The sequence below is a fragment of the Panthera leo genome, chromosome C1 (genome assembly GCF_018350215.1).
Source record: "Panthera leo isolate Ple1 chromosome C1, P.leo_Ple1_pat1.1, whole genome shotgun sequence".
NCBI classification, from domain to species: domain Eukaryota; kingdom Metazoa; phylum Chordata; class Mammalia; order Carnivora; family Felidae; genus Panthera; species Panthera leo.
In genome coordinates, this window is record NC_056686.1 from 5,764,622 (window position 1) to 5,788,189 (window position 23,568).

The window sequence follows — 23,568 nt, forward strand, 5'->3', positions numbered from 1 at the left end:
TTGTAGTGTAGCTCGGTTTTATTTATGTCCACAAATATTTCAAAAAAATTACAAAAGACTCAAAATGGAGAGAACACAGAAGTCACGATTTCTGGGTGTCTACTCTGTTTACACTGTGTTATCTCATGGCAAACTACTCATATATACATTTAGCTTCAAGATATATATAAACGTAGCAAATCAGAATGTACACTCTGCTCCTGCAGTGAAACAAAGCTCAATCTCGACAACATTCAACAAGATACGTACAAAACACAGAAAAGCAAAACCAAACTTCAAACAAAAGGAAGGAAAATCCAAAAGGAAACCAAGGGGTCGGGCTTCAAAGACACTGCGAAGGTCTGGGGCCTCCTAAACCAAGTGCAGCTGACCAGGTGAGGGTTTCGGGTTGCAGGTTTTTAAGTGGAAGAATCTCAGTGCTTCACCCTGGGATATGGGGAAAGAACCAAAACCGAACAAGGAAACGCCTGCAGACGTTTTTCAAGTCGAGACTTCTGACTACTTCACTCCGTCTCTTCTTTGGAAAAACGGAGGACACAGAGAGGCGGTGAAGGTTTAACTGAATGGCAGGCACGGAAACCAAAGATGGCAGAGGAGGTGGGGGCAGCGGGGCAGGGGCTGCAGGAGAGCCGGCCCGCCCCCCCAGAGGAAACAAGTGCCTCGTGCCGGTGCGGCCCCCCGTCTGATGGCACAGGGTCCATCCGAGCTCGCCTCCCCTCTAAGGAGCTAAAGTTAAGGCAGAAATGGAATGAGAGAAAAATCAAAGGAGAGAACCACAAACATTCCCAACAGACAAAACAATCCTCCATCTGTCCCGACGGAAACCAATCGTAGTTTTAACAGAAACTGGAAACGGCCCTGATGCAGGCTTGAATCCGGAACCTGGGTCTGAGCTCACACCTGCTGGCTTCTGGGTCAAAGCGCCAGCCTCTCTTCCTGCCCCCGACTCGGCTCCAGCCCTAGACACGCCCCACACGTCCACCGACCCACACGTGCTCTTGTCATCCCACAGCTCTTGGATGTGACTCCCAGTCTGAGGGGAGAGGAGCGGGGAAAGGTCACGTCCTGACAGAACACTTCATCGACAGGCGCAGACACCCCCCACGCCCGGCCCCGCTCTGGAGAAAGTGCATCGCGACCACAACTAGGAAGGAGAGGCGGCCCCCGTGCAGAGCAGCCCGAGCCCTCAGAGGGGCAGCTCCCAGGCAGAAAGAAGCCATTCCGACCAGGAACGAGAGCAAGAGTGGGACTCAAACGGCGTCCCCACCCAAAACCATGCCAACTCCGGGCCTCCCTCAAGCAAAAGCGGCCTCAGGCCGTGCAGCAGGGGTGGCCTGGCCTCAGTGCAGGGAGATCCTAGTGATGACACACAACAGGGGAAGTTTCTAACAGATTCCTGTGGCAAGCGTGTGCTATTTGTAGGGAATCGTTTTCTTGTTGAATTTTCTAGAATGTTTCCGCAATTGTCAGAGTATTTAAGAAGGCAGTTCATCCAGAAGAGCCAAATGTGTGTGCATAGAAACGTATAAGGAAATCTACAATCAGACACACAGAAACATGTGCTTTCTACCCCGTGGAGACAGAACAAGGTGGACACTTAACTCCGGCGCTCCTGGTACAAAATAAAAAAGGTTCGATCTAACAAATATCCGCACCTCTGGCGAAGCACAAGCTAGGAACAGACAGAAGTGAAAACCAAGGCAGCAAAACAAACAAACGGTTTGTAACATCGTCCCTGCAAACCCCTGGATGCCCACTGCTACGACCAAACCTCGTCTCAAGCTCCTGCCCGTTTGTAATTAGTAACGCCCATCCGTTCCCTTTAATTAAAGGGATAATTATATATAACTTTTTATTAAAAAATCAACTCTGTATTCTGTCAATAGCTGGTAGGAATTCACAATCAGTGACATGGCTGGAAAAAATAGATCAGAATAGTTTGTGGAAGAAAAAAAATGCCGTTCTAAAATTATTTATTTACAGACGTAAAAAGCCATGCTGCAGAACTTTCTCAAATTATGAAGATTTCCTACAATGTATTAAAATAAAAGTTTTTTTAAAAATTATAGCTCTTGGATTCCAAACTCCTATGCCACCTATCTGCAGACCTCGTGGGCTCTGGGACACACGTGGCTGAGTGTGTCTGCACACACAGTGAAGGGTGTGAACTGGATTCTAGCACCTGCCAAGAAATCAAGGAAGGAAAAGAAAACTAAAGCCAAACCCCAAGATTGCAGGGAAAGTTTTCTGAATGTTCAGTCCAGTCCAGGACTCACTAAGTTTCTGGGGGACTGTCATGCAGGGAGACCCAAACCAGTCTCAAGGTATTCTCTCTACAAACAAACACTATTATGCTGATAACATTTTTAGTTGTGGGGTTTTTAAATATATAAAGAAATCTTTAGAAGATATTCTTTTTGCTTCTGTAGCTCGTATTGTATGTAAAAAGTCCTGTTTCTCCCCCCCAAGAATTGGGGTTTCCACAGCCAGCGTTAACAAATAAATAACTTATAACTGCTTGTCACCTTCTTTCTTCAGTCGACTAGAAAGGGAAAAAAGGGAGAAAGGATTCAGCACCAGGCCTGGGCAGGTGCCACCAGGCATGCAGCTCGAGGGTCCAGGTGACCAGAGTGGCCTCCCGTGCAGCCGACCCTCCCCTCGTCTCCCTCCCGTCAAGATGGCTCCTTGGGAGTCCCCGCCAGGGGCCCGCAGAGCCATGGGGGGCGGGGGAGCGTGGCCTTTGTGGAAACGGGCGAAGCACACGGTGGGCACGGCCAGGAGGGGTGACCGCCAGGCTGGGTCAGTGGCCACAGGTGGGACAGGTGGGAGCCTGGGCTCAGACAGTGAGGCCCTCCCTCCCTCCCGGCCCCTCCCCGCCTCACCTGTAATAATCTTCCTGACTTGGTAGGTGGCCACCGTGCATGTGGGGGTGTCCGTGCAGCCACTGCTGCTCCATGGCCAGTCTCTGCAGCTCTGCTGACTGGGCGTGCATGGCCTGCAGCTGGTGGGCCGCAGACATGGGGGGTGGGATGGCCCCAGGCAGGTCTCGGGGGTAGGGGGTACCTGCCAGACACAGAACGGCCTTTGAGACAGAGGCGCCAAGGGAGCGGCCGGGACGAGGCTGGCGAGGAGGTCAGGTCAGGAGACGGCCTCCCGAGGCGGGGAGCAGGAGGGCTGCTTACTCCGCAGGGACCCGGGGAGCAGGTACTGCCCCTGCGATCCCCTGACCCCAGGGGCGGAAGCTGGGGGGAACACGGACGGAATACACGCTCCCTCGTCCTCAGGCCTCGTGGCTCAGGCTCTTCTTCACAGAGGTCCGCTCTGACCCCTCAATGTAAATTCAGCGCCTCTGTTGTTCCTTCACGTCGCACTGCCCTCGTCCTGGCTCTTATGCGTCTCTACCCATCCCCCCCCACCAGCTCTCGGGAAACGTCATCGGGTATTTGCTAAAGAGGTGGATGAGGGAATGAAGGAACGGGACGTCAAATACCAACCCAACTCTCGCACCGGACCTGGGCCCCTCTTTCCCCAGGTGCGTTCTTACCAAAAACTGGATGACGAAGCATCTCGTGCTCATGGGGGGGCTGTCCAAGCAGAGGGTTGGGGAGGGTGCCGGGGGGGTAGGGAAAGCGAGCCAGGTGAGGGCCAGCGGTCAGGGGGTCAACCAGCGGGTGCACCGGGCCTGCTGAACCTAAAAGAGGGGCAGAAGTCCAGATGCGGGCGGTGCGGGGCGCCGGGGCTCTCTCCGTGTCTGCCCTCCTTGGCCGTGACTACTGGTGGCTTCCTCCTCACCATGGCCGGCTCCCGGCCACCAGGGCCACCAAAAGTCCTGACCCACGGTGGCTGCCCTCACCCCCACCCGCAGTAAAGTTCCAGAAAGCAACAGGGAGGTAAAGAGCCGGCTCTTCACACACAGCCCCTCCGCTCACTCCTGAGCATGGCTAGAGGCACAGTCTCCCCCCCCACCCCCGCCACCGTCTTGCCGAGGACCCCATGTCATCAGAGCCCACCCAGCCCAACACCCCAGGCTTGCCCTGCACCTGTCAGGTCCACCGGAACCCGAGGGCCGCTCGGGTCCAGCCAGCGTTTCTCGCCCAGCTGCCAGCCGGACTGGCAACGCTGCCCAGAGCTGCCTCCCTGGCCCTCTGCCCAGCAGCCGGCGGGGTGAGACTCACTAAGCCCCGCCTTCTCCTCTCAGGCCAGGTGCCCCTGCTCGCCCTGTCCCTGCGGACGTCCCTGCCCACCGTCGAGCCCGCTCAAAAGTTGCCATCTTGGCGAGCTTTTCTCTCTAACAGCAACCTTGCCCCCAGCTCCCCTGTTCCCTGTCCCTGCTCTGTTGTCCTCCAGAACACGCGCTGCTTTTCACACTCCAAGAAACGCTGACTGACCGCTTCTAGGCTGGGAAGGTAACGCGCGTAGGGCTGTTGTCAACACTGACAACTGTGCCCGACACATCACAGGCGCTCAGTCAAGTATCTGCCAAGCGGATGAATGCTGTATGAACAAACGACTGCCTGTCCCCACGCGGCATTAGGACACATCCACCGGCCACGGAGCTTAGCCCATGCCGGGCGGCCACGAAGTTCCAGACGTCAGGACTATGGGGTAGACGTGACAGCTCCTCGGCTTCCCCAGAACCATCCTCGTGCACGGAGTCCGGGCTCCCTGCCTCGGGGCTGGGCGCACAGGTAGAAAGAAGGTGCAGGCCTCCCCACCTCCGGTCCTGCTCCATCTGTCACCCTCCTCCCTAGTCCGGAGGCAGGTCTACCCGCTTGGGAGTCCCGCACGTGGGCTGTGCCACGGGAGCCCACGGCAGGCCCCGGGGCCCCGGGGCAGGCACAGCCCCCCTCACCCCAGCTGGCCGGTCGGCGGGCCCGGGGGAGCTCTCGTTCCCAGGGCGGACAGAGAGAGCCGGGTGGTCCCGACGGGATGAGCCAGCAGAAGCCCAGGCCCCGCCCCTCAGTGGGGAACAGAAGCAATGTTCTTTTTAAGTCCTCACTCAAAGATTCCCTCGAGCCTCCCTGGTGTCCCCTGGCCTCGCCTGGGCTCCAAGGCCCCACCTCCCGCCCTGAACCCGCCTCAGTGAGCACAGGCTGCTTCCTGCTATCCCTGGCACCGGAGGCACAGGACCAAGAAACGAAGCTTTAACCAGGAGACCGCAAGCTGAGGGTTCCCAGACAGATGCTGAACGTCCTCAGGTCTGTCAGGAATCGAGGATTCCTTCGGGAAAGAACCGCCTCTGCCTCCGGACAGCGGCTCTGCCCGTCTGGTCCGTACCTTGTCAACCAGAGCTCAGCCCACAGCACCCTGTCACAGCCCGGCCCGGGGGGCACCCACCTTGATGGAGGGGGTCCTGCTGGTGGAGGTGAAGGTGTGAGTGGATGTGTGAGTGCTGGTGGTGGTGCGGAGTCACGTTGAACATCTGCAGGCGGGCCAGGGGGTCGCTGGTCAGCGAGGCCATGCGCTCGGCGTGGATCCGCTCGGCCGCCAGTCTATCAGGGTAGCTCATCTCAGGCCGCAGCTGGGGGCCCGCCAGGGCCAGTCTCTCCCGCTCCAGGGGGTTCAGGCCCGGGTGGAAAGAAGCAAAAGGGTGGGGGCCCGCAGTGGGGGGGATGGTGAGGGCGCTGTGCCGGGCGAAGTGCTCCATGGGGTTGGTGGCTGGGTGCAGGGGATCCAGCTCCGGGGGCTTCACCTCGAAGCCCGGCTTCATCCTCTCCCGCAGCTCCCGCTCGCGGATCTCCCGCTCGCGGATCTCCCTCTCCCGGAGCTCGCGCTCGCGGATGGTGGGGTCCACGTTGTAGAGGCCGGGCATGTGGTAGGCCAGCAGGGGGTCGGTAGGGTTGAGGGGCATGTAGAAGGGGTGGTTGCGGTTGGTGGGCGACATGACGTGGGGCCGAGCGTACTCGCTCAGAGTCCGAAGAGCGGGAGTGTCGGGCCCGATGTACGGAGGCACCGCAGCAATGGTGGTTGGTGGCGGCTCGAAGGACGGCCGCATGTGGCCGGGACCACTGAGCTGGGGGTCGCTGAGGCGGCCCTCGTGGGCTGAGCTGGACGCCTTCTGCTGGAGGAAGGGGGCGGGGGTGTGAGCGGCAGATGCCCAGCTGCCGGCCTGTACCGACCAGCCAACCTGGTCCCTCCTCCCCAACACCAGGGGCCAGCCCCAACCATGGCCGGGGACAGGCTTGGGCCGCAAGCACGCGGTCTGGACCCTGCTGGGACAGCCTGCTCTGCGCTTTCGGCTTCCCTTGTGCCCCAGCCGGGGCTGTGCATCTGAGAGAAAAGGTAACGCCCGCGGGCATCCGAGAGTGTAGCTGAGACGGTGAGCCCCAGAGCGGGGCCGCAGAGGGACCCCACGAGCCTGGTGGACCCCAACTTACGGCCGCTCGCTCCGCCTCCCGCTCCCGCTCGCGCTCCCGTTCGCGCTCCTTCTCCTTCTCCTTCTCGCGCTCTCGTTCCTCGCGTGCTTTCTGCTCAGCCTCCCGTTTGGCCTTCTCGATGGCCTCCTCCCTCTTCTTGGCCAGTTTGGATCCCGCCAGAGGCATGAAATACAGGTCCGTCCGCGCACACGAGTTGTACCCACGGTCCAGGTGTTTGTAGAACCTGAAGAAGGGTCACATCTCTCGATGGGGCCCTGCCGGGGCCTCCGCCTGCCCCAGCCGCCCAGCCTGTCCCTGCCCTGGTTGTGCCCACGCTCCGGGGAAGCCGCTACCTGGCTGACTGGCTGGCATGGCTGGGGGTGTCCACCACAGTGGGCTCAGGGGACGGGCTCCTAGGCGGGGGCGGGGGGCTTTCGGGCTCCTCGGCATCATCCAGAGCCTCTTCCTTGATCTGGACGGTGGGGAGCGGGCAGGCTGTCCCCCCGGGTACGCCGCCTCCCGAAGAAACGGCGGCAGAGCAGGGTGGCGGGGCTGAGGGGCCAGGCCCCGCGGGTGGGGTGGAGGTGGAGGAGCAGGCGGGGGGAGTGATGGGAGGGGGGCCCCCAGGGACAAAGGGGTGCTGAGCAAATGGGGGCTGGGGAGGCACCTGGTGGAGGCCTGCTGGGGGGTGAGCGGCAGGGGGCAGGCTCTGGCTCTGGGTCAGCACTGGGGGCTGGGCAGGGGAGGAGGGCAAGGGCTGGCTCTGCGGCATGAGCTGCAGGGGAGGCGGGTGGGCCGAGGGAGGGTGGTGCGTGGACAGCGAGCTCAGGGGCTTCAGTGCCGGTGGGGGCGGGAGGTTGGCATTCATGGAGAAGGGCGAGGGCCCTGAGAGGTGAGGCGGGTGCTTGTGGGCTTGTGGGGCCGGCAGCTGGGGGATGGGCGTGGTGGGTGGGGGCTTGATGTGGGGCATGGCCAAGGGGGCCGGCGGCAGGGGCTGCTCCCGAGGAGGCTGCTGGGGCTGCAGCGCTGACTGCGAGGCTGGGGGCTGCAGGGAGGCATGAGGGAGAGCTGATGCCTGAGGGGCCTGGGGAGGGAGACCAAAGGGCTGAGGGGGGCCTGGGTGCTGCAGCAGGGGCCCGGCCTGGAGGCTATGGGGGCCGCCCGGGCCCTGACTATGCAGCGGGGGCTGGCCGTGAGGTGGGGCGGAGGGCTGGCCAGCCGGCGCGGTCAGGGGCTGCAGCGGGGGATGGGGTGAGGGCAGCCGCTGTGGGTGCAGGGCGGGTGCCTGCTGGATGTGCGCATGGGGAGCGGGAGCCGCTGGGGCCTGCGGCTGGCTGGGGGGCTGGGAGGCTGAGGGGGAGCCCTGGGGAGGGCCCGCAGTGGCAGAGGGCACGGGTCCCGGTGCGGGGAGCTGGGGGGCCCCTGGGGGGGCGGCGGAGGGAGCCGGAGTGGCCGCACTGGGAGCCTGCAAGGCCGGTGGCTGGGCCTGTAGCATCTGCTGCTGGGCCGAAGAGTCCGAGTCGCTCTCGTTGTCCTGGGGGCTGGGGATGCTGGGGGACGTGCTGCGATTGTCCTGATCGATGTCTTTGGGGTCACTGCTGCCCTCATCGTTGACGCTGCGGCTGTCAGAACTCTCTCCCTCGCCTTCGGATGGCGAGTTGGGCCGGCTGATTTCCTAGGACCGGAGATGGGAGGGATGAAGCTCTTGGAGGGCAAGAGCTCTCTCTGCCTCGTGCCGGGCGCACAACAAAGGTTCGTGCAGACGAGGCGGCGAGCCTGGCCCCGGGGACCTCAGGTCCTCCTTTGGCCCGGCTGGCGTCGGAGGCCACTCTAGGTCCCTCCCTAGGAGACAGGGCCCTGCCATGCCCCAGGGAGACCCTGGGCTCAGGGCTTCTTGGGGGGTGTTAGCAGTCCCTGAGCTACAGTCCCTGTGGCTAGGCTGCACAGCTCACCTGGGTTTTTGTCTTCTTGGAGCTGGTCCTGTCGGCCTCCTCTGTATCGGAGGCCACCTTCTCCCGCTGGCGCTTGGTGCTCTTGAGGGGGGATGAGGCTTCCTCCTTCACTTTCTGCAGTGGGAAAGCCCGTGAGGGGCATCAGGCCGAGGGAGGGGGTCCCTCAGCCTCGGGAGAGACGACAATGGTTTGCTGACACCTTGCTCCTGTATTCTGAGCTCCATCTCCAGAAGCAAGAAAGTTCTGGAAGGGACCAGCTGAGGCCGGGAGAAAACAAATATCTGGGGGTGGAAATAACTTGGCTTTGCGGGGAGGGAGCCTTTCTAATCACACCCTACCCTTTGCCTCCGAGGCCTTGGGAAAACAGACGGCTCCCGAAGGTCAGTGCTGGGAGCTGCAGCGGACCACCTCTGTCCAGGCCCTGGACCCCAGACCCCAGACCCCAGTCCACAGCCCTAGGCCAGGCAATGCTGATGCCTAGGGCGGCTCCAGGAACGACCCGCAGCCCCATGTCTGAGGGAGCTGAACATCAACTCCAGCAACCTGGGGTGTTAATGAGGGGGGCAGGCCCAAGCAGCCCCCGCTACCCTGGGTGACAGGCACCTCACCTTGGCCGACTTCTTCACTGTCTCTGCTTTACTGTCATTGCTGGAGGTGCTGGCAGCGCTGGGTGAGTTCCGGCCACTGGAGCGGATGTCTTCATTGATCGGCGAGGTGCGACCATCAGGGCTGGCTGGCTGCTTCTTACGACCGCTGCGCAGTGTAGACATCTGCCCACCCAGACCAGAGGCTGGTGAGACTGGACCCCAGGCTCTGCTGTGGGCCACCTGGGCCCAGCATACATGCTGGAGGCTCGGGAGCAGACCCAAACACCTGCCCTATGGCAAATCCCAGACCAGGGTGCCTGGCAAGTGACAGGCACCTGCAGCTTTTCCTCACGGTGTGGGGGTCAAGGCAGACTGAAGGGAGGAACGAGGGGTGAATGGGTGGGTTCACATGGAGGAGACAGCAGTTCTTAACTTAAAATGCTCATCTCCAGGGATGGTCCTGGATGCTGTGCGGTAGAAACGAGCGAGGTTTTCCGAGGGGCAGAAGTTGGCGAGGGCCGTTTACTCTGCCAGATTCTCCAGAATGGCGATCACACACAGGGTCTGCTTTAAATCACCCCACCCTTCCTGTTTGTTCCACGGAACTGCCCACTTCCTTGCCCAAACCAAACACCTGCTGATTTCATCTGACAGGATGGGAAATGACCCAAAGAGATAAACCGACAAATAATGTGGCTCAGCTCCTAAAACCACCAAGCACTTCGGTTCATTTCTGCAAAGCCATGGGACTCAGAGGAGATGGGGATACAATGATTCACGCCAGTCCATGTGCTGGGTGGCCAGGGCGCGGCAGCCTTGACAAGATGCCAGGGTCAGAGGAAGGTGGACGGTGCCCTCTACAGGCCTGCAAGGGCCGCTGGGGAGGCTGGCCACGGGGGAAGACTCTGGCGGTATCCCTAGTGAGAACTCTCACTCCCAAAGGCCCTGCTGACATATTTCCAACCTAGAAAACAAAACCTCTTTATGAAAAGGGCTATATAGTGAGGACAAAAATGTACCGAAAGTTTCCAAAACTGGATCAAATATTTATTTAAAAGAAAAAAAAAAGGCAGCTGCAAGTTTAGGCAGCAGAGACACGGCCACCGCAGGTGTCAGGCTCAGGGCCCAGAGGCAGGTCTGAGGGACTTGGAGGGCACGCACTGAACCAGAAACTGACGCTGAGTTCAGGACGCATACCCCACTGACTCCCCGAGGACGACACGAGGGAGGGAAGGAGAGAACAGAGGCTCTTCCCAGACCCACAGACAGAACTAGTATTTTGGGGCCAATCACTCCTTCAAGGAGGCTGGTCCTCTACATAAAACCGGTCACCTCCCAGCCTCCCGGGAGGCACAAGCCGGGGCGTCCTAGTAACCCGAAGCGGCCCAGGTCACCTGCCCGAGGACTCACCGAGCCACGACTGCGCCGTGTCCTCATGCTATGCTTCCCACTGAGCCCATCGTCTTCCTCTTTGACAGGTTTGAACATGAATGGTGGGGGGTCCACAGGCTTCTCGATGGGGGGGAGCTCGCCGTACTTCTTGAAGTGGATGCGGCAGTCCGTGCACAGGAGGATGTTCTCCCGGCCCCCGTGGTGCCAGTCTTTGGAGGCTGTGTGAGGCAAGAGGGGTGTGGGTGGGGGGCCCCTCCGTGGGCTCGGACAGACACCCGCCGCTCTCTCCCAGGGCGGGAGAGGATTTCAGGAATACCCGCCACCTCCGCCCCGACCACACTGACTGCTCGACAGGGGAGTGACAACAAATACGAACTTCTGCTTTTTCTCAAGTAACCCTGAAGTGCAATGCGGACGTCAAGCCAGTGATTCCCTGGCAGGTCTTCAACTGGACTCACGAGACGTTCTGAACCTGGAAGCGCCTGAACCTGGCCTGCCTCAGCGAAAGCGCCCCCCGCCCGCCTTCCCACAGACCCCCACTTACTGGTGGTGAAGCAGTGGCGGCAGGCGTACCCCTTCAACTCCTGCTCGCTGTCCTCACTGTCAAAGTCATCCTCGCTGGCTGAACTCAGGTCCACTGGGCATGGCAGGAACACAACAGGGATGGGGGAGACACCATCATGCTTGGCCAAGACCGGGACCACCTGTGACCCGTGGCCTGCCCCAGGCTCTGAGCCACCAGAGTCGCCTGGAAGGGGCAGTGTTCACGAAGGCCCACTCTGAATTCCTCGGGGCCGGTGATCAGAACGAAAACTCGGGTGAAGTACCCGAGGGTCTGCCCTACCGTATTTCGGGGGACTGGCGTCACACCCGCATCCCGGAGTGGCGAGCACTGATGCCCACAAACTGGGAATGGGAGCAGGCGAAGTGCATCCAAGTGCTTTCCCCGACACATGTGGACGTCCCGAGGCGCTCCCTCTCCACCGAGTCCCGCCCCTGCCAGCCCTACTGGGTCGATTCTGGTTTGCGTGTCCCACGTAAGCAACCCTCAGGCGGAGCGCCCTGGGCCAGGACAGAACCACCGGCCCCGCTGCTGCACGCCAGCTTTTACGGGTTAAGAAGGTATCTGCGGCGCCCGGGTGGCTCGGTCGGTTGAGCGTCCGACTTCGGCTCAGGTCACGATCTCACACTTTGTGAGTTCGAGCCCCGCGTCGGGCTCACTGCTGTCAGTCTGTCAGCACAGAGCCCACTTCAGATCCTCCGTCCCCTTCTCTCTCTGTCCCTCTCCCACCCGCACTCTCTCTCTCAAAAAACAAAACATTTTAAAATAAAAATTTTTTTAAATAATTAAAAAAAAAAGGTTAAGAAAACATCAAATTATTCTGCATATTACACTGGGACCAAGAGGAGGAAAAAGAAGAAAATGTGAATCTTATTGCCAACACAATACCAACGCAGTAACTCAAACAGAACACCCGCCATGAAGTGGGAAATCTCCTCTGAAATTATCGAAAACACCCCAGGACAAGTCAAGACTTACGTTTTTATAAAAAGCTACAATGATGTGGCGTTTATTTAAAAAATTTAAATGCATAAATAAGTCATGAACCTCTCCTACCAAGTCCCCCAAGTCAGTGCTACATCCAGGCGCAAGTTTCATACGCCTGCACCACACACATGATGTCCCCAAGCCACTCTGCGACAAGGACACCTGTGAGTGCAGGCCCAGAACCGGGACGGCGAGCAGCCCCGCACTTACGGAACTCGCTGGAGGGTGGTCTGGAGGGCGTGCTGACGGGTGTGGACGCGGTGCGGGTCTTGATCCTCCTGAACACGGCCTGCCTGCGGTGCCGGCGATGGGCCCGGGAGCTGGCCGCTTCGGGGGTTTTCTTCCAGTAGTAATAGAAGGTGATCAGCTCCCCCTGCGGGAGAGAAGGGCCAGCGGTGACGAAGGGCTCGGGGATGGCTTCTCCCTGCCCTGCAGCTCCCTCTTCTGCCAGGAGCAGGAGCTACTTGGGAACGGCTGTGCTGGGGAGGAGCGCAAAGGACGCTTTGCTCCTGAGTCGTGAGGGGGACTGGACTTGTCCCCTCAGCCCAGGGGAGCAGAACCTCTAGATATCTAGAACATTCATTCATTCAACAAGTACCTGCTGAGTAGCTGTCACGTGCCAGACGCCAGCATGGAGGTACAGCAATAAACAACCGAGAAAAGGGAAAATCCCCGCCCGCTAACCGTGTGTGTGCACAGATGGTTTCTTCACCGCACTGCACTGAAATCATACAGGTGTGACAAGGGAACGCCTGGCCACTTAGGCTATTCCAGAAACAGCCCCCCTCCCCCTCCAAAAAACCCCAACAATTCAGGCGCTCAGGTGGTGGGGAGCCGGGGTCAGGAAAAAAGGAGACCCCAAACCCAGGAGAACTGCCCCACGGCCTCCACCCGGTCTGAGTGACCACAGTGGGACAAGCTGGTACAAAATCCTGAAGGTGACGCCTGAGGGCCACGTACACAGGGGCACTGATGCAGAGATGAAATGCCACATGTCACAAGGTCAGTCTTTCGTTTTGAAATTTTTGAGAGAGAAAGAGAACGAGCTGGGCAGGGGCAGAGAGAGAGGGAGACAGAGCAGCAGAGGCGGGCTCTGTGCAGACAGCAGAGAGCCCGATGCGGGGCTCGAAGCAGCGAACTGCAAGATGATGACCTGAGCCAAAGTGGGAGGCTTAACCGACTGAGCCACCCAGGTGCCCCACAAGGTCGGTCTTTAAGGTTTTCATGGCCCAGCAGAAAGGCAGGCAAGACATCTTTTTAAAAAATACAGCATGGGGACATGAACCCAAATGCAACCATGAAAAAGGGGCACTTCTGCTACCCCTGTGCCACGTTTGGTTAACCCTGGTTGACAAAGACCAATTTCTTAAACATCCCAAGATAAAGTATCTTCACCTGGAATTAGAGGAAAAAAAACCCAAAAACACTTAAAGCAGTGAGAGGGCCTAGATCACACTGATCTTCTCTAACTGAATCAATCCCGTGGACAATCAACTTGGTGGACCAGTGTATCCTGGAAGTCATCCTGGGAGCAACTCGTACCCCAAGGTTGGAGCCACTTGGCCAGAGCCCCACTTAGCCTCATGGAAGGCTCACTGCTTTGTGAATGGAGGAGCCGAGAGCCAGAGCCAGAGCGAGAGATTCTGTTCTCCGGTGACCTGAGATCCATCTAGCTGGAAAGGCCAGTGCTGGAGAGACTGAAGGAGAGAAGAGCAGATACCAGGCGACAAACTCTTGTGATTGCCGAGCACCCCATTAGACGAGATTTCATTAAAACACCCCCCAGAAGCAATGGCCTTAGAACACGATGAGAAGTCAGTTTGAAGAGAAGGGGGCAGGTTTTAAGTGGGGAAACGGCTTCTGCAAAGCAGGTAACCCGCGTGTGTTGAGTGCTCACTGCTCAGAGTTGGATTCTATGCCTGTGCATTTTCTAAGAAGTGGGACCGCAGCTGCTGCCAGACCCTTAAAGGAGCCTGTGGTTCAGAGGAACTTCGGACTGGCTTCCACAGGTCCATAGCATGTATCTCTTGGAGCCGTGGATAGGTTTCAGTCTTTCCAAGTGCCACTCAGCAAAATGCTAGTGACTGCCAATAGTTAACAGATGAAGCGTGACCCCAGGCCAAGGGAGGCCAGGAGCCAGCCACCAAGGACGAGCACAGGCAAATCTACAAGCTCACCCCACCCCCTTTCCAGTTCCACGAGACAGTAACCGAACAAGGGAAAGTGTAGGAAATGCCCTTGGATTTCTGACCGGTTTGTCTGTCACATGTTATTCTACAAATGTAGGTTACAACTGTCCCTGTGGTGACCGGAGCGTCCCGAGCCCCTGAGGTCATCATCTGAGAAGCTCCTGGCTCCTGCTCTTTATCTCCCATTTTCCCGACTTGGAAAGTCACTTATCTCTACTGATCTTCTGGTGTTGGCTGGCTGGAGGGAACAAACTCAGACACCCAGTGGGGGATTAAGGGACCTGTGCGGATACAAAACTGATCTGACGCCGGTCCTCCTACGAGAAAATACAGAACAGAAGCCAAGGCAAGTCACTGTCACCCTTCAATACTTAGCCAGCGTGACATGCTCTATCAGTTCAAAAGGGCAACTAGTGCAGTGAACCGTGGCCCAATCCCGAAGCTGGAAGGAAGGATGTGAGACCCCAGAGTGGTTCCTCCCACCTCCTCTAGCTGAAGTCATTTTAGGGGCCAGTGGATGAGAAAGGCCAGGGATGTAAGAGGAAATGTGAAGCTACAGGAGGGAGAAGGAATCAAAAATGGGAGAGAAAATCAGGTGGGAAGGTGCTAGCAGGGTCTCTGCCAAACCTCAGCCTGACTTACAGGCTGTTAAAAAGCAGCCACCCTAACACCTTTGTACGACGTTGATCTGTGACACGATACTGACTCACACAGTTACAAGGGACTGGAGGTGAGGGGCACTGACACAAGGACCCAGGTACAACTTCGGACTCTCCCAAAACTTAACAAACAGTCTACCGTTGACCAGAAACCTTACTGATAACATAAACGGTTGATTAACACGTATTATATATGCTACATATATTTTTTACAGCATGCTTACAATAAAATAATGAAAATGATACTAAGAAAATCATAAGGAGGAAAAAATATATTTACAGTATTCGACTATATTTATCAAAAAAAAAAACCTGCTTGTAAGTGAAACTGTGCCATTTTAACCTGTGTTAAGGTTCAATGTATTTCTATTTCTCAAACATGAATGTCTGAAAGAGTTTCAAATGGTCTTAGAAGACAGCATAACTCACAGATTAAAATAGGGCAAGCCAGAGTCCAGCGAGGCTATGATACTGGCCTAACGTCACACACCGGGCAGAAAAAGGCTCAAGAAAAACCGGGTTCCCAACCTTAACCTCCACTCCTGCTGTGTTGTGTCTTCCTCAAGTATGTGAGAAAATCGGGACATGACGAAGAAACCTAATACTGAAATAATCATCAACTTTTTGTCAACACCTGGGTGGCTCAACTGGTTGGCTGTTGGACTCGGGTCAGGATCTCACGGTTCAGGAGCCGGAGCCCTGCGTCGGGTTCCGTGCTCACAGCATGGAGCCTGCTTGAGATTCTCTCTCTCCTTCTCTCTCTGCCCCTCCCCTGCTCGCTCTCTCTCTCTCTCTCTCTCTAAATAAACCTTAAAAAAAAAGGAAGGAAAGAATAGCCTGCCGACAAGAAAAAGAGTCCAGAACACATTCTATTTTCTCAGTACCAGGGATCAAACGACCAAGCCAGAAGGACCCTTCCACTATAGGCCTAAAACCAGTTCAGAAAATGAAAACTACACATTTCAAAATTCCGGAAGATGGGGTAGCAACTAGAACTCTCATACATGGCTGGTGGGAATATAAGATGGTTCACCCACTTCATAAAACTTTGGTAGTTCTTACAAAGCTAAGCATTTACCGTATGACCCAGCAGTTGATCCCACTCTTCGGTGCTTACCCAAAAGAATAAAAGCACGCTCAAAGCACGCTCACACAAAGACTTTTCCACGTAAACACGTTCAGAGAACCTTTACTCTTTGCCACCCCAAACTGGCAACTATCTCAATACCCCTCAACGGGACAAGGGAGAAACAGATCACCGTGCATCCACTTACTAGATACTACTTGGTAGTAAAAAGGCAAACTACTGATCTACATGACAACACGGATCAACCTTGAAACATCACACTGACTGTAAGCAGCCAGACACAAAAGTACAGACTGTGGGGGTCTGTTCTCGAAAAGGCAAATCTACAATCACAAAAAGTAAACGGGTGGTTGTCCAGAGTCCAGAGGACAAGAAGTAGGAAACTACCTATAAAAGAATATGAGGAAACCTTTCGGGGTGAAAGAATAAATCCCATAAACGCCCCGCGGGTTTACGGTCGTCAAACTCCCTGAACGGTGCCCTCACTGCGCTTAAAGTGGGTGTCCTTTTACGGTATATATGCTACGCGTACCAATTACACAGCCATGAAGTTAACTTTAAAAAAAAAATCCAGGCCAGGTTTTATTAGCTGCCTCTCAAGCACTGTACCGTCTACGAAGGGATTAAACACTGGAACGGAGCGAATCTAGGCGGATTAGAAACAGCATACTGGTGACTGCATGGGTGGCTAGGTCTTGAGCACAAACAAAAGAACATGTCGGGAAAAGGTCTGGTTCTACAAACAGGGAATGAGGCAGCTAGAGGCCTCACCAGGAACGAAGTCAATTGAACTTTAATCAAACATGCATAGTGTGTGCTGCAGAGACCCGCTGCACATAAATTCAGGAACAAAAGCTGTTGCAGAAATCAATAGCTTGCTGAAACATTAACACAGGCAATCATCGATCAAAAGGCAGCTCCACAAAGGCAGCCTTGCAAATGAGCTCCCGCCTTTGCTTGCAAGCGGACACAGAGGCATAAACGCGGACACGAACGGCCGCGGCGGCGGTTTTGTTCCCGGGGCTCTCCCCCACCTCGCGACAAGGCCTCGCAGCCAGCACACCTCCCGTCTCTGTGCTGTAACTGCACACGGCACGAGCGACTAAACTGGGTTAGTGCCTGGGCCAAAAAGGGAAAGAGAGGGGGCGACGTCCTCTCCGGTCGACAGCATTATGGGCTGCAGTGCTCGCCAAGAGAAGCGCTTAAAGCCACTGGTCTATATTTAGCGGATTCTCTCTCTCTCCAACTCTTCGCCTTTTCTGCAGCGTGTGAAAGGGGGGGCAGGGGCGCTGGATTTTCCCAACAGGTCATGAGCAAAAAGCCGCTGGCAAGAAGAGATTTGCTCCTGGATTTAGGCACCGGCTTCCCTCCCAGGCAGGCTCTGCACAGCAGGTCCTCTCCCCAGACAAGTCAGTGAGGGGGGAGGGGGCAGGCCCCTGTAGGTTTCTCTGACTTTCCATCCAAAAGCAAACATGGGGTGGGGACAGAAGGAAAAGGGAGGTATAAGATGCTCTGTGCAGCCCTCTATCTGGGTGGGTGGGGGCTGGGACGAGAGATAGAGAGTGTCAGGTTGACAAAAGGCTCCAGGCACCAGCAGACAGCTCAATCACAGCCACTCCTGTATCCAGAAGCTTCCTGGGCTCCACCACTTGGAATCAGTAGGAGAATTGGTTCCTCCTCCCCGGTCACCATTGTACTTCTGTGTCGCCTCGTGTCAGACCGTGAGCCCAACAAGTTCGCCTGACATAAAATGGCAGGGCACGCTCCCTTCATGGCTCCACGGCCCAGACAGCCTGAACTGAAGCATGGGGAGTGAGGGGTACCGGGGTCGCTCAGCACTTACTGGCAGCCTTCAGGTAAGTTCTGCTGGTACGTCTAGGTGGACAGCAGACTGGCGACGCGTCCCAGGGTCCAGAGTGAGCATCCCACCGCATGTGTGTGTGTAAGAGCAGAGGCGGGCGGGGGCTGGAGGTGGGAGCTCGCAGCCCTGCAGCAGGGGACAACCCGACGGGGTCTCCTTCCCGTCTGACCAGCAGGTTAATTTGCCTGTAGCCACTTGGCTAAAACGATGCCTGCAGACAAGACTATTTCCTGCCTTCAGGCACCGCAACGCTACGGGAGGGGAACCTGTAACCTGTCCAGCCTGACGCACACGCACACACAAACACGCATGTATTTTTTAAAGTAAGATAAACTATGTGTCTTCTAAGGGACCCCGGGGGAAGTGAAGGCACAGGACAGATGGCAGAGCGAGAAGGCACTGTAAGCACAGCGAGGGTCAAGGGCTCACTGGGGGGCAGGTCTGTCCTGAACTGAGCACGGCAGCAAGCCCTCAACTCCCTGGGTTCTCTCTCACCTCGGCCCAGCATCAACTCAAGACAGGAGACCCCCGGGAGGCCGACGTGGAGGCGCGAAAAGGTAGTCAGTCGTTTTTGTCCAATGTTAGAAACATAAGGGTACGCCCAGGATTGAGTCCCCATTTTTGTGATTATAACATATTATTATTGCCACAACCAACCAGTCTTGACGCCCCGAGCTGGACACAGTGCCCGCAGACCATGGGGTACCTGCAGCCTGCCACCTACTGTTAGGCCAAGCGAGGCCTTGGTTTTTTGGAAATAACCCTCTTCTCTCACACTCCCTTCAATTCGGTGTCCAGGGCCCTATTCCTGTATCTCCCATCCTCGCAGTGCGGTTCCGTGACCAGCAGGAAAAATGGTTAACACCCGCTGGCCTCAGTCCGGCCAAGGAAGGCCTTGACAAACCAGTCCTTGGTACGTGCACAGGAGGGGCAGGGACGAAGGAAGGAAGGACTCTATCTGGGTCCCTGCACCGTAGCGAGTGCCCAGGCACCAGCCACAGAAGGTCCCCAGTGGAGGCCACCCACCAATGCTTCCTCCCCCCGAGGAGGGACAGCCGCTGCTAACTTCCTCTTCTCCACCAAAGCGTCAACAGGCATCCTCTCGGAGCCAGGTACCGCGTACTCAAAACAGAGGGGCAGCAGGGGTGGGGAGGAGGCCCAGAAGCCATCCTCCACATGGATAATGGCATTAGAAACACAGCTTTTCTCTGAAGCTGCCATTCAGGCCCCTCAAGCCCGCCTGCCCCTGTCCGCTGATGCGACGGGACAGGACCCACTGTGTGGTAGGGCTGACAAATGCATACCTTTGCACACAACTGACATACCCCACTGCAGGGGTTAGAAAGTAAGCGTTTAGGAGAAGTTATTTTAATTCTTTAAGATCTATTATTAACTGTTCCAATGCTAGATAAATATTTTAACGTGAATACGAGAGAGAGTACACTTAAATGGTCTCCACCCAATGCACACCTTCCCTTAAGTCTGCATGCGAAAGCACAGCTGGTTACAATCAAGGTGTTTTGCTGCAAAAACTCTGTTTGAAGGATGATGCCCTTCAGTTACCATCCAGTCCCTTCTTTGGTGGTCCAGGTAGAGAAGTAAAGAAACCCGCCCTTGCTGGATGGAACGGAGAAATCTAAAGCCCCAGCCCCTTTTATCAAAAGAAGGTGTGTTTTTCCAGAGAGAAGTTCCAGCAGGCAATGACTAGTTACAAAACAAGGTCCCAGACGCAGAAGGGGCAGGAGGGAGAAGGAAACATGGCACAGAGCTGTTTCTCAGACTTCATTCCCCAAGCCGGGGCCCCAAGGGCGGCCAAGGCCACAGGGGAACGTGGCCCCGGCTCCTGGAGCGGGTCCGGGCAAGCCCGCGCGCTCCAGGCCCCTGGGGAGCCCTCGGACCGGCGTGCTCTGACCCTGCAGCTGAGCTTGGGCCCTCTGACATCCACGACCACTTCTGCCTGGGAGTCACAGCTGCATTTCTTGGCCAAAACTAACTCGAGGGTCGTGAAGCAAGTCAGTAAAATTTCCTGGCACAGGCTCCTGTGACAGTCATTCTTTCCTTTGGCTCCCCGAGGACTCCAGGGTTGGAGCTGACGAGTGTCCCCAACAGCTCAGGTGAGGAGCCCGGTGCCGGGCAGCGCCATCAGCTACGTTCAGGAGCGGCCACCTTTACGGATCTTTTTCCAGCGGGCAACTGGTCGTCTTCCAGCATCGACTCTGGTAATTAAAGCGGTGCTCTCCTGGGCTCCTTCTTTTGTTAACCAACCGAATCCCCTAATCCCTGACGGAGCCCCGACACCGTCAGCCGGCTCTGCTGCTAATCGTTAAACACCGACTCTGTGGGCTCAGAGTGCACGTGACAGGATGACGATCTCCTTGAAGGCACACGGCAGAATCACCGCCTTCCGCGCGCAAGAGGCTGGAGGGGCACCTACCGAACGTGCCACGCGAGAGGACCCGACGGCGAGGAGGCAGCCTGCGTCTGGGCGAGGCGATCTCCCCGACCCACCTCCGGCTCCTCGGGGGCAGGGCGAAGGAGAGGGAGGAGAAAGAGGACTCGAAGCGGGTGACGCTCTCCTGGGTTGAACAGGTTGTAAGAGGCCACGCTAAGACGCCCACAGAGATGTTCTGGAAACTGGCACTCCCCCAACCTCTCTTTAAAAAATCCTAGTTGAGCAGGATGAAGAATTGTCTTTTTTTTAAATAATGATGACCACTATTTATTTACACATTGTGGAGAAACTGAAACAGAGACATTTTTCTGTTTAGCCAAACTTGTAACGAGATTTCCTAAGCTCGATGTTGCTTCAGTTGCTGACCACTTGTGGATTCTCCGTCTGGTCCCACACCTCCCCTCCACTCAGATGTCCAGACTCGAGCTCCTAGGCAGGCCTGTCCTCTCCCACAGAGATGCTCAGTCTCCCCAAAGCCCAGCTCTGACCTGGTCACTTCCCTCTCCACACAGTGAAGGCCGCAGGCTCCTCAAGATGAACAGAACAAAGGCCCAGTCGCCTTGCTGCCTCTCCCGGGCCTTTCCCTCTGGCCACAGAAGACCCTTCTACCACATTCCCCACCCTCACAGCCCCCGGCTTGTGCCAAACACGACGGCCAGGCTGCTGTCCCCTCAGTGTCTGGATCCGAGTCCTCACCAGTCAGGGCTCAGGTCACCACAGATGCCATCTTCTCCCTGAAGCCTTCCTTCTCCTTCTCCCCAAGCCCCTGAGGTCATCATATTTGCACACCTGAACTTTTCCACACTTGTCTCTCTCCTGGTACTCACAGGCTCTCCTTTGGACCGTAACCATGAATGGAAGAGAGAGACAGCGTGAATGGGGGGAGGGGCAGAGAAAGAGGGAGAGAACAGAATCTCAGGCAGGCTCCGCACTGTCAGCACGGAGCCCATTATGGGGCTCGAACCCACGAACCGTGAACTGGAACCAAGAGTCGGATATTAACTGAGCCATCCAGGTGCCCCAAACCGTAACCATGAGTGACCTAGTGTCCCCAAGTCTGTGCCTACTTCCTTGGCAAATACCCACAAGTCTAGGGCAGTATCTTGAATATCTTGAGTATTCAGTAAACATTTGAGGAGATGAGTATTCCCTGAGCATTAAAATTCACCTGAAATTGGGGCCCCTGGGTGGCTCAGTCGGTTGAGCATCCAACTTCAGCTCAGGTCATGATCTCACAGTTCGTGAGTTCAAGCCCCGCATCAGGCTCTGTGCTGACAGCACGAAGCCTGGAACCTGCTTCAGAGTCTGTGTTTCCCTCTCTCTGCCCCTCCTCCACTCGTTATCTCTCTCTCTCTCTCTCTCTCTCTCTCAAAATATATAAATATTAAAAAAAAATTCACCTGAAATTAACTCTAAAAAAATTAACTTCTGAGAAATGGATACCAGATCACTGACTTTTTATTTTGCCAAATAAGATCATTAAAAATAACTGCTTCTTGATCTCATCATTATTTCATAAAAGAAATGACACTTTAGCTCTAAAGAAGTAGAAAAGACAGACTATATCCAAATAAGAAGAGTTCCTTAATTTGATGTCCAGCGTTATGAACAATGACTACACTGTTCTTATTTTTAGTTCATTTTCCACGGGCCCGTGAAAACGTAAGCCACGTGCCTGCGGTGTCTAGAAGCAGCGGTCTGAAAGTGGGGGTCACGGGCTGACAGGAGGGTGGACTTAGGAATCCAATGCCACTTCCCCATTCAGCAGATTTATAAACCACCAATCACCTTTCACCGGGCTTATGAAATCTGCAATGATGAGGACTAAGCACAATAAATGTTTTCCTTAATATACACGTCATCTTCGTGGCTACCCTAACATATAAATCGCGTCATCCTTGCTTTACACGAGACAACCGAGGCACAGGGGACAAAGCCATGTGTCCAGGCTCACACAGCCTCAAATGGTAGCCCTGGGAGTCTGGTTCCAGAGTCCTATGCTCTTAACCACTCTGCTATGAACTAAGGGGAAATCGATGTATTTCTTAAAGCCAGAGGCTCAAATCTGGGTTATCTTTCACCTAGGGAGTATCTTAAACCTCTTCAATGGACCCTGAATAGTTTAGGAAGAAAAGCAAACGAAGGCACTGAGCGTCCCTGATAACAATGGGTGGCCAGCCTTCCCATCCCAGGGCGGAGCCACCTCCCCCACCCCCCAATGCCGCACCCAAGAAGTACAGAACCGCACCTGTCCGAAGCCGGGGTACCAGGTTCAGAAAAACATCTGGTTGGCACAGCGCACAATCAGAATTATGCACGAGCCTAGACAAATACGTTCTACTTCCCACACCAGGAACAAGCTCCAAGGACTGTACCAGACAGACCCTGGGAGCCCACGGCCGCGAGCACCCCTCACAACCTGCCGGCCACGCCTCAAGCCATCCAATGGCTTCCGCTATGGACAAAGCCCTCTGGCCTGCTTTTGGCTCTAGGCTGCGTATGTCACAGAGATGTGCCAAGCAAGTGACCCTCACAGGCCTCTTGACCTAAAAGCAGTAACTCTTCTTTCTCTGAGGAAGGCGAAGAGTTTCATCAAGCAGAGTCCTTCAAAACATGGCTTCTGAACGTGCTACAAAGCATCTTTCCAAATCACTTCCAGCAGGAAGCATCAATCAAAGGTGGTGGCTTCGAAGTGTGCTCAAAACCACGGAGATGAGTCGAGGGCCAGTGGGCGGTCTCCTGAACCTCTTGGTCTCGCCACCTCTCCAAGCAGCTCCACTAAGACACCTACCAGTCAAGCAACACGTAGAAGATTCTTCCATTCAGCCAAAAATAACAACAATAAAAACCAGAAAACAGATTTGGAAATGACTTGCTGGAAGACAGAGTCACGGCCATCACAAATCCGTCTAAGGCCCAGCCTGAAACCCGCCCCGTGTAGCGCCTACACCAGCCTGTGGCACAGAAGCCTGGCCAGTCCCGATGCAGCGACAAGACTGGCCTTCACTTAACCCAGGACCCACACACCAGGGCCCACTCGGGGGCTTCTATCCCTGGTTTTACGGAGCCGTCGAAGACTTCACATTTTAAGTACAATAACGCCCACGCGAAGAATCGCGTCTTCTCTGTAGGGTCCCCCGAACCCCCAAGAATTCATTCACTGAAACCGGCTTTCTTTCCTATAAGCCGAATACTTCATTATTTCCTGAATTCATTTTATTGGAGTTCAGCAACAGGGCAAGTGGGATTTCACCGCTGTCGGTTCTATTACCACACCGCCCTTCTTAATGTTTTCTCGTTCTGTAACAAAACCACAATTCTACCAGCAAAGGGGGAGAAGAGAAGAGAGGAAAAGAGAAAGCCATAAAACTGTTAAAAGCACCATTCTCCGTGTCGTAAACATTTTTCTATTTATCGGCCTTTCATTATATGTGCAATCTTATTATCCCTGCACAGTATCAAAGTGACACCGCCAGGGTCACCC

The 23,568-nt window shown here is 55.8% G+C and overlaps 1 protein-coding gene across 6 annotated transcripts in view; it reads right to left on the reverse strand.

Annotated features, from left to right (window-relative positions):
• Positions 1-23,568, reverse strand: part of RERE (arginine-glutamic acid dipeptide repeats) — a 423,275-nt gene continuing 399,707 nt past the window's right edge. For 5 of the 6 annotated variants that reach the window (XM_042949976.1, XM_042949978.1, XM_042949975.1 and 2 more), the window contains 11 exons: positions 12,047-12,209; positions 10,832-10,924; positions 10,306-10,505; positions 8,917-9,078; positions 8,309-8,422; positions 6,710-8,031; positions 6,378-6,600; positions 5,338-6,061; positions 3,545-3,691; positions 2,883-3,063; positions 1-2,542 (listed from right to left, as the gene is read on the reverse strand). In XM_042949976.1, coding sequence (XP_042805910.1) covers positions 2,509-2,542; positions 2,883-3,063; positions 3,545-3,691; positions 5,338-6,061; positions 6,378-6,600; positions 6,710-8,031; positions 8,309-8,422; positions 8,917-9,078; positions 10,306-10,505; positions 10,832-10,924; positions 12,047-12,209 — 3,363 coding nt within the window. In that variant the 3' untranslated portion in view covers positions 1-2,508. The remainder of the gene's footprint in view (positions 2,543-2,882; positions 3,064-3,544; positions 3,692-5,337; positions 6,062-6,377; positions 6,601-6,709; positions 8,032-8,308; positions 8,423-8,916; positions 9,079-10,305; positions 10,506-10,831; positions 10,925-12,046; positions 12,210-23,568) is intronic. The other variant, XM_042949977.1, reaches the window with a different exon arrangement.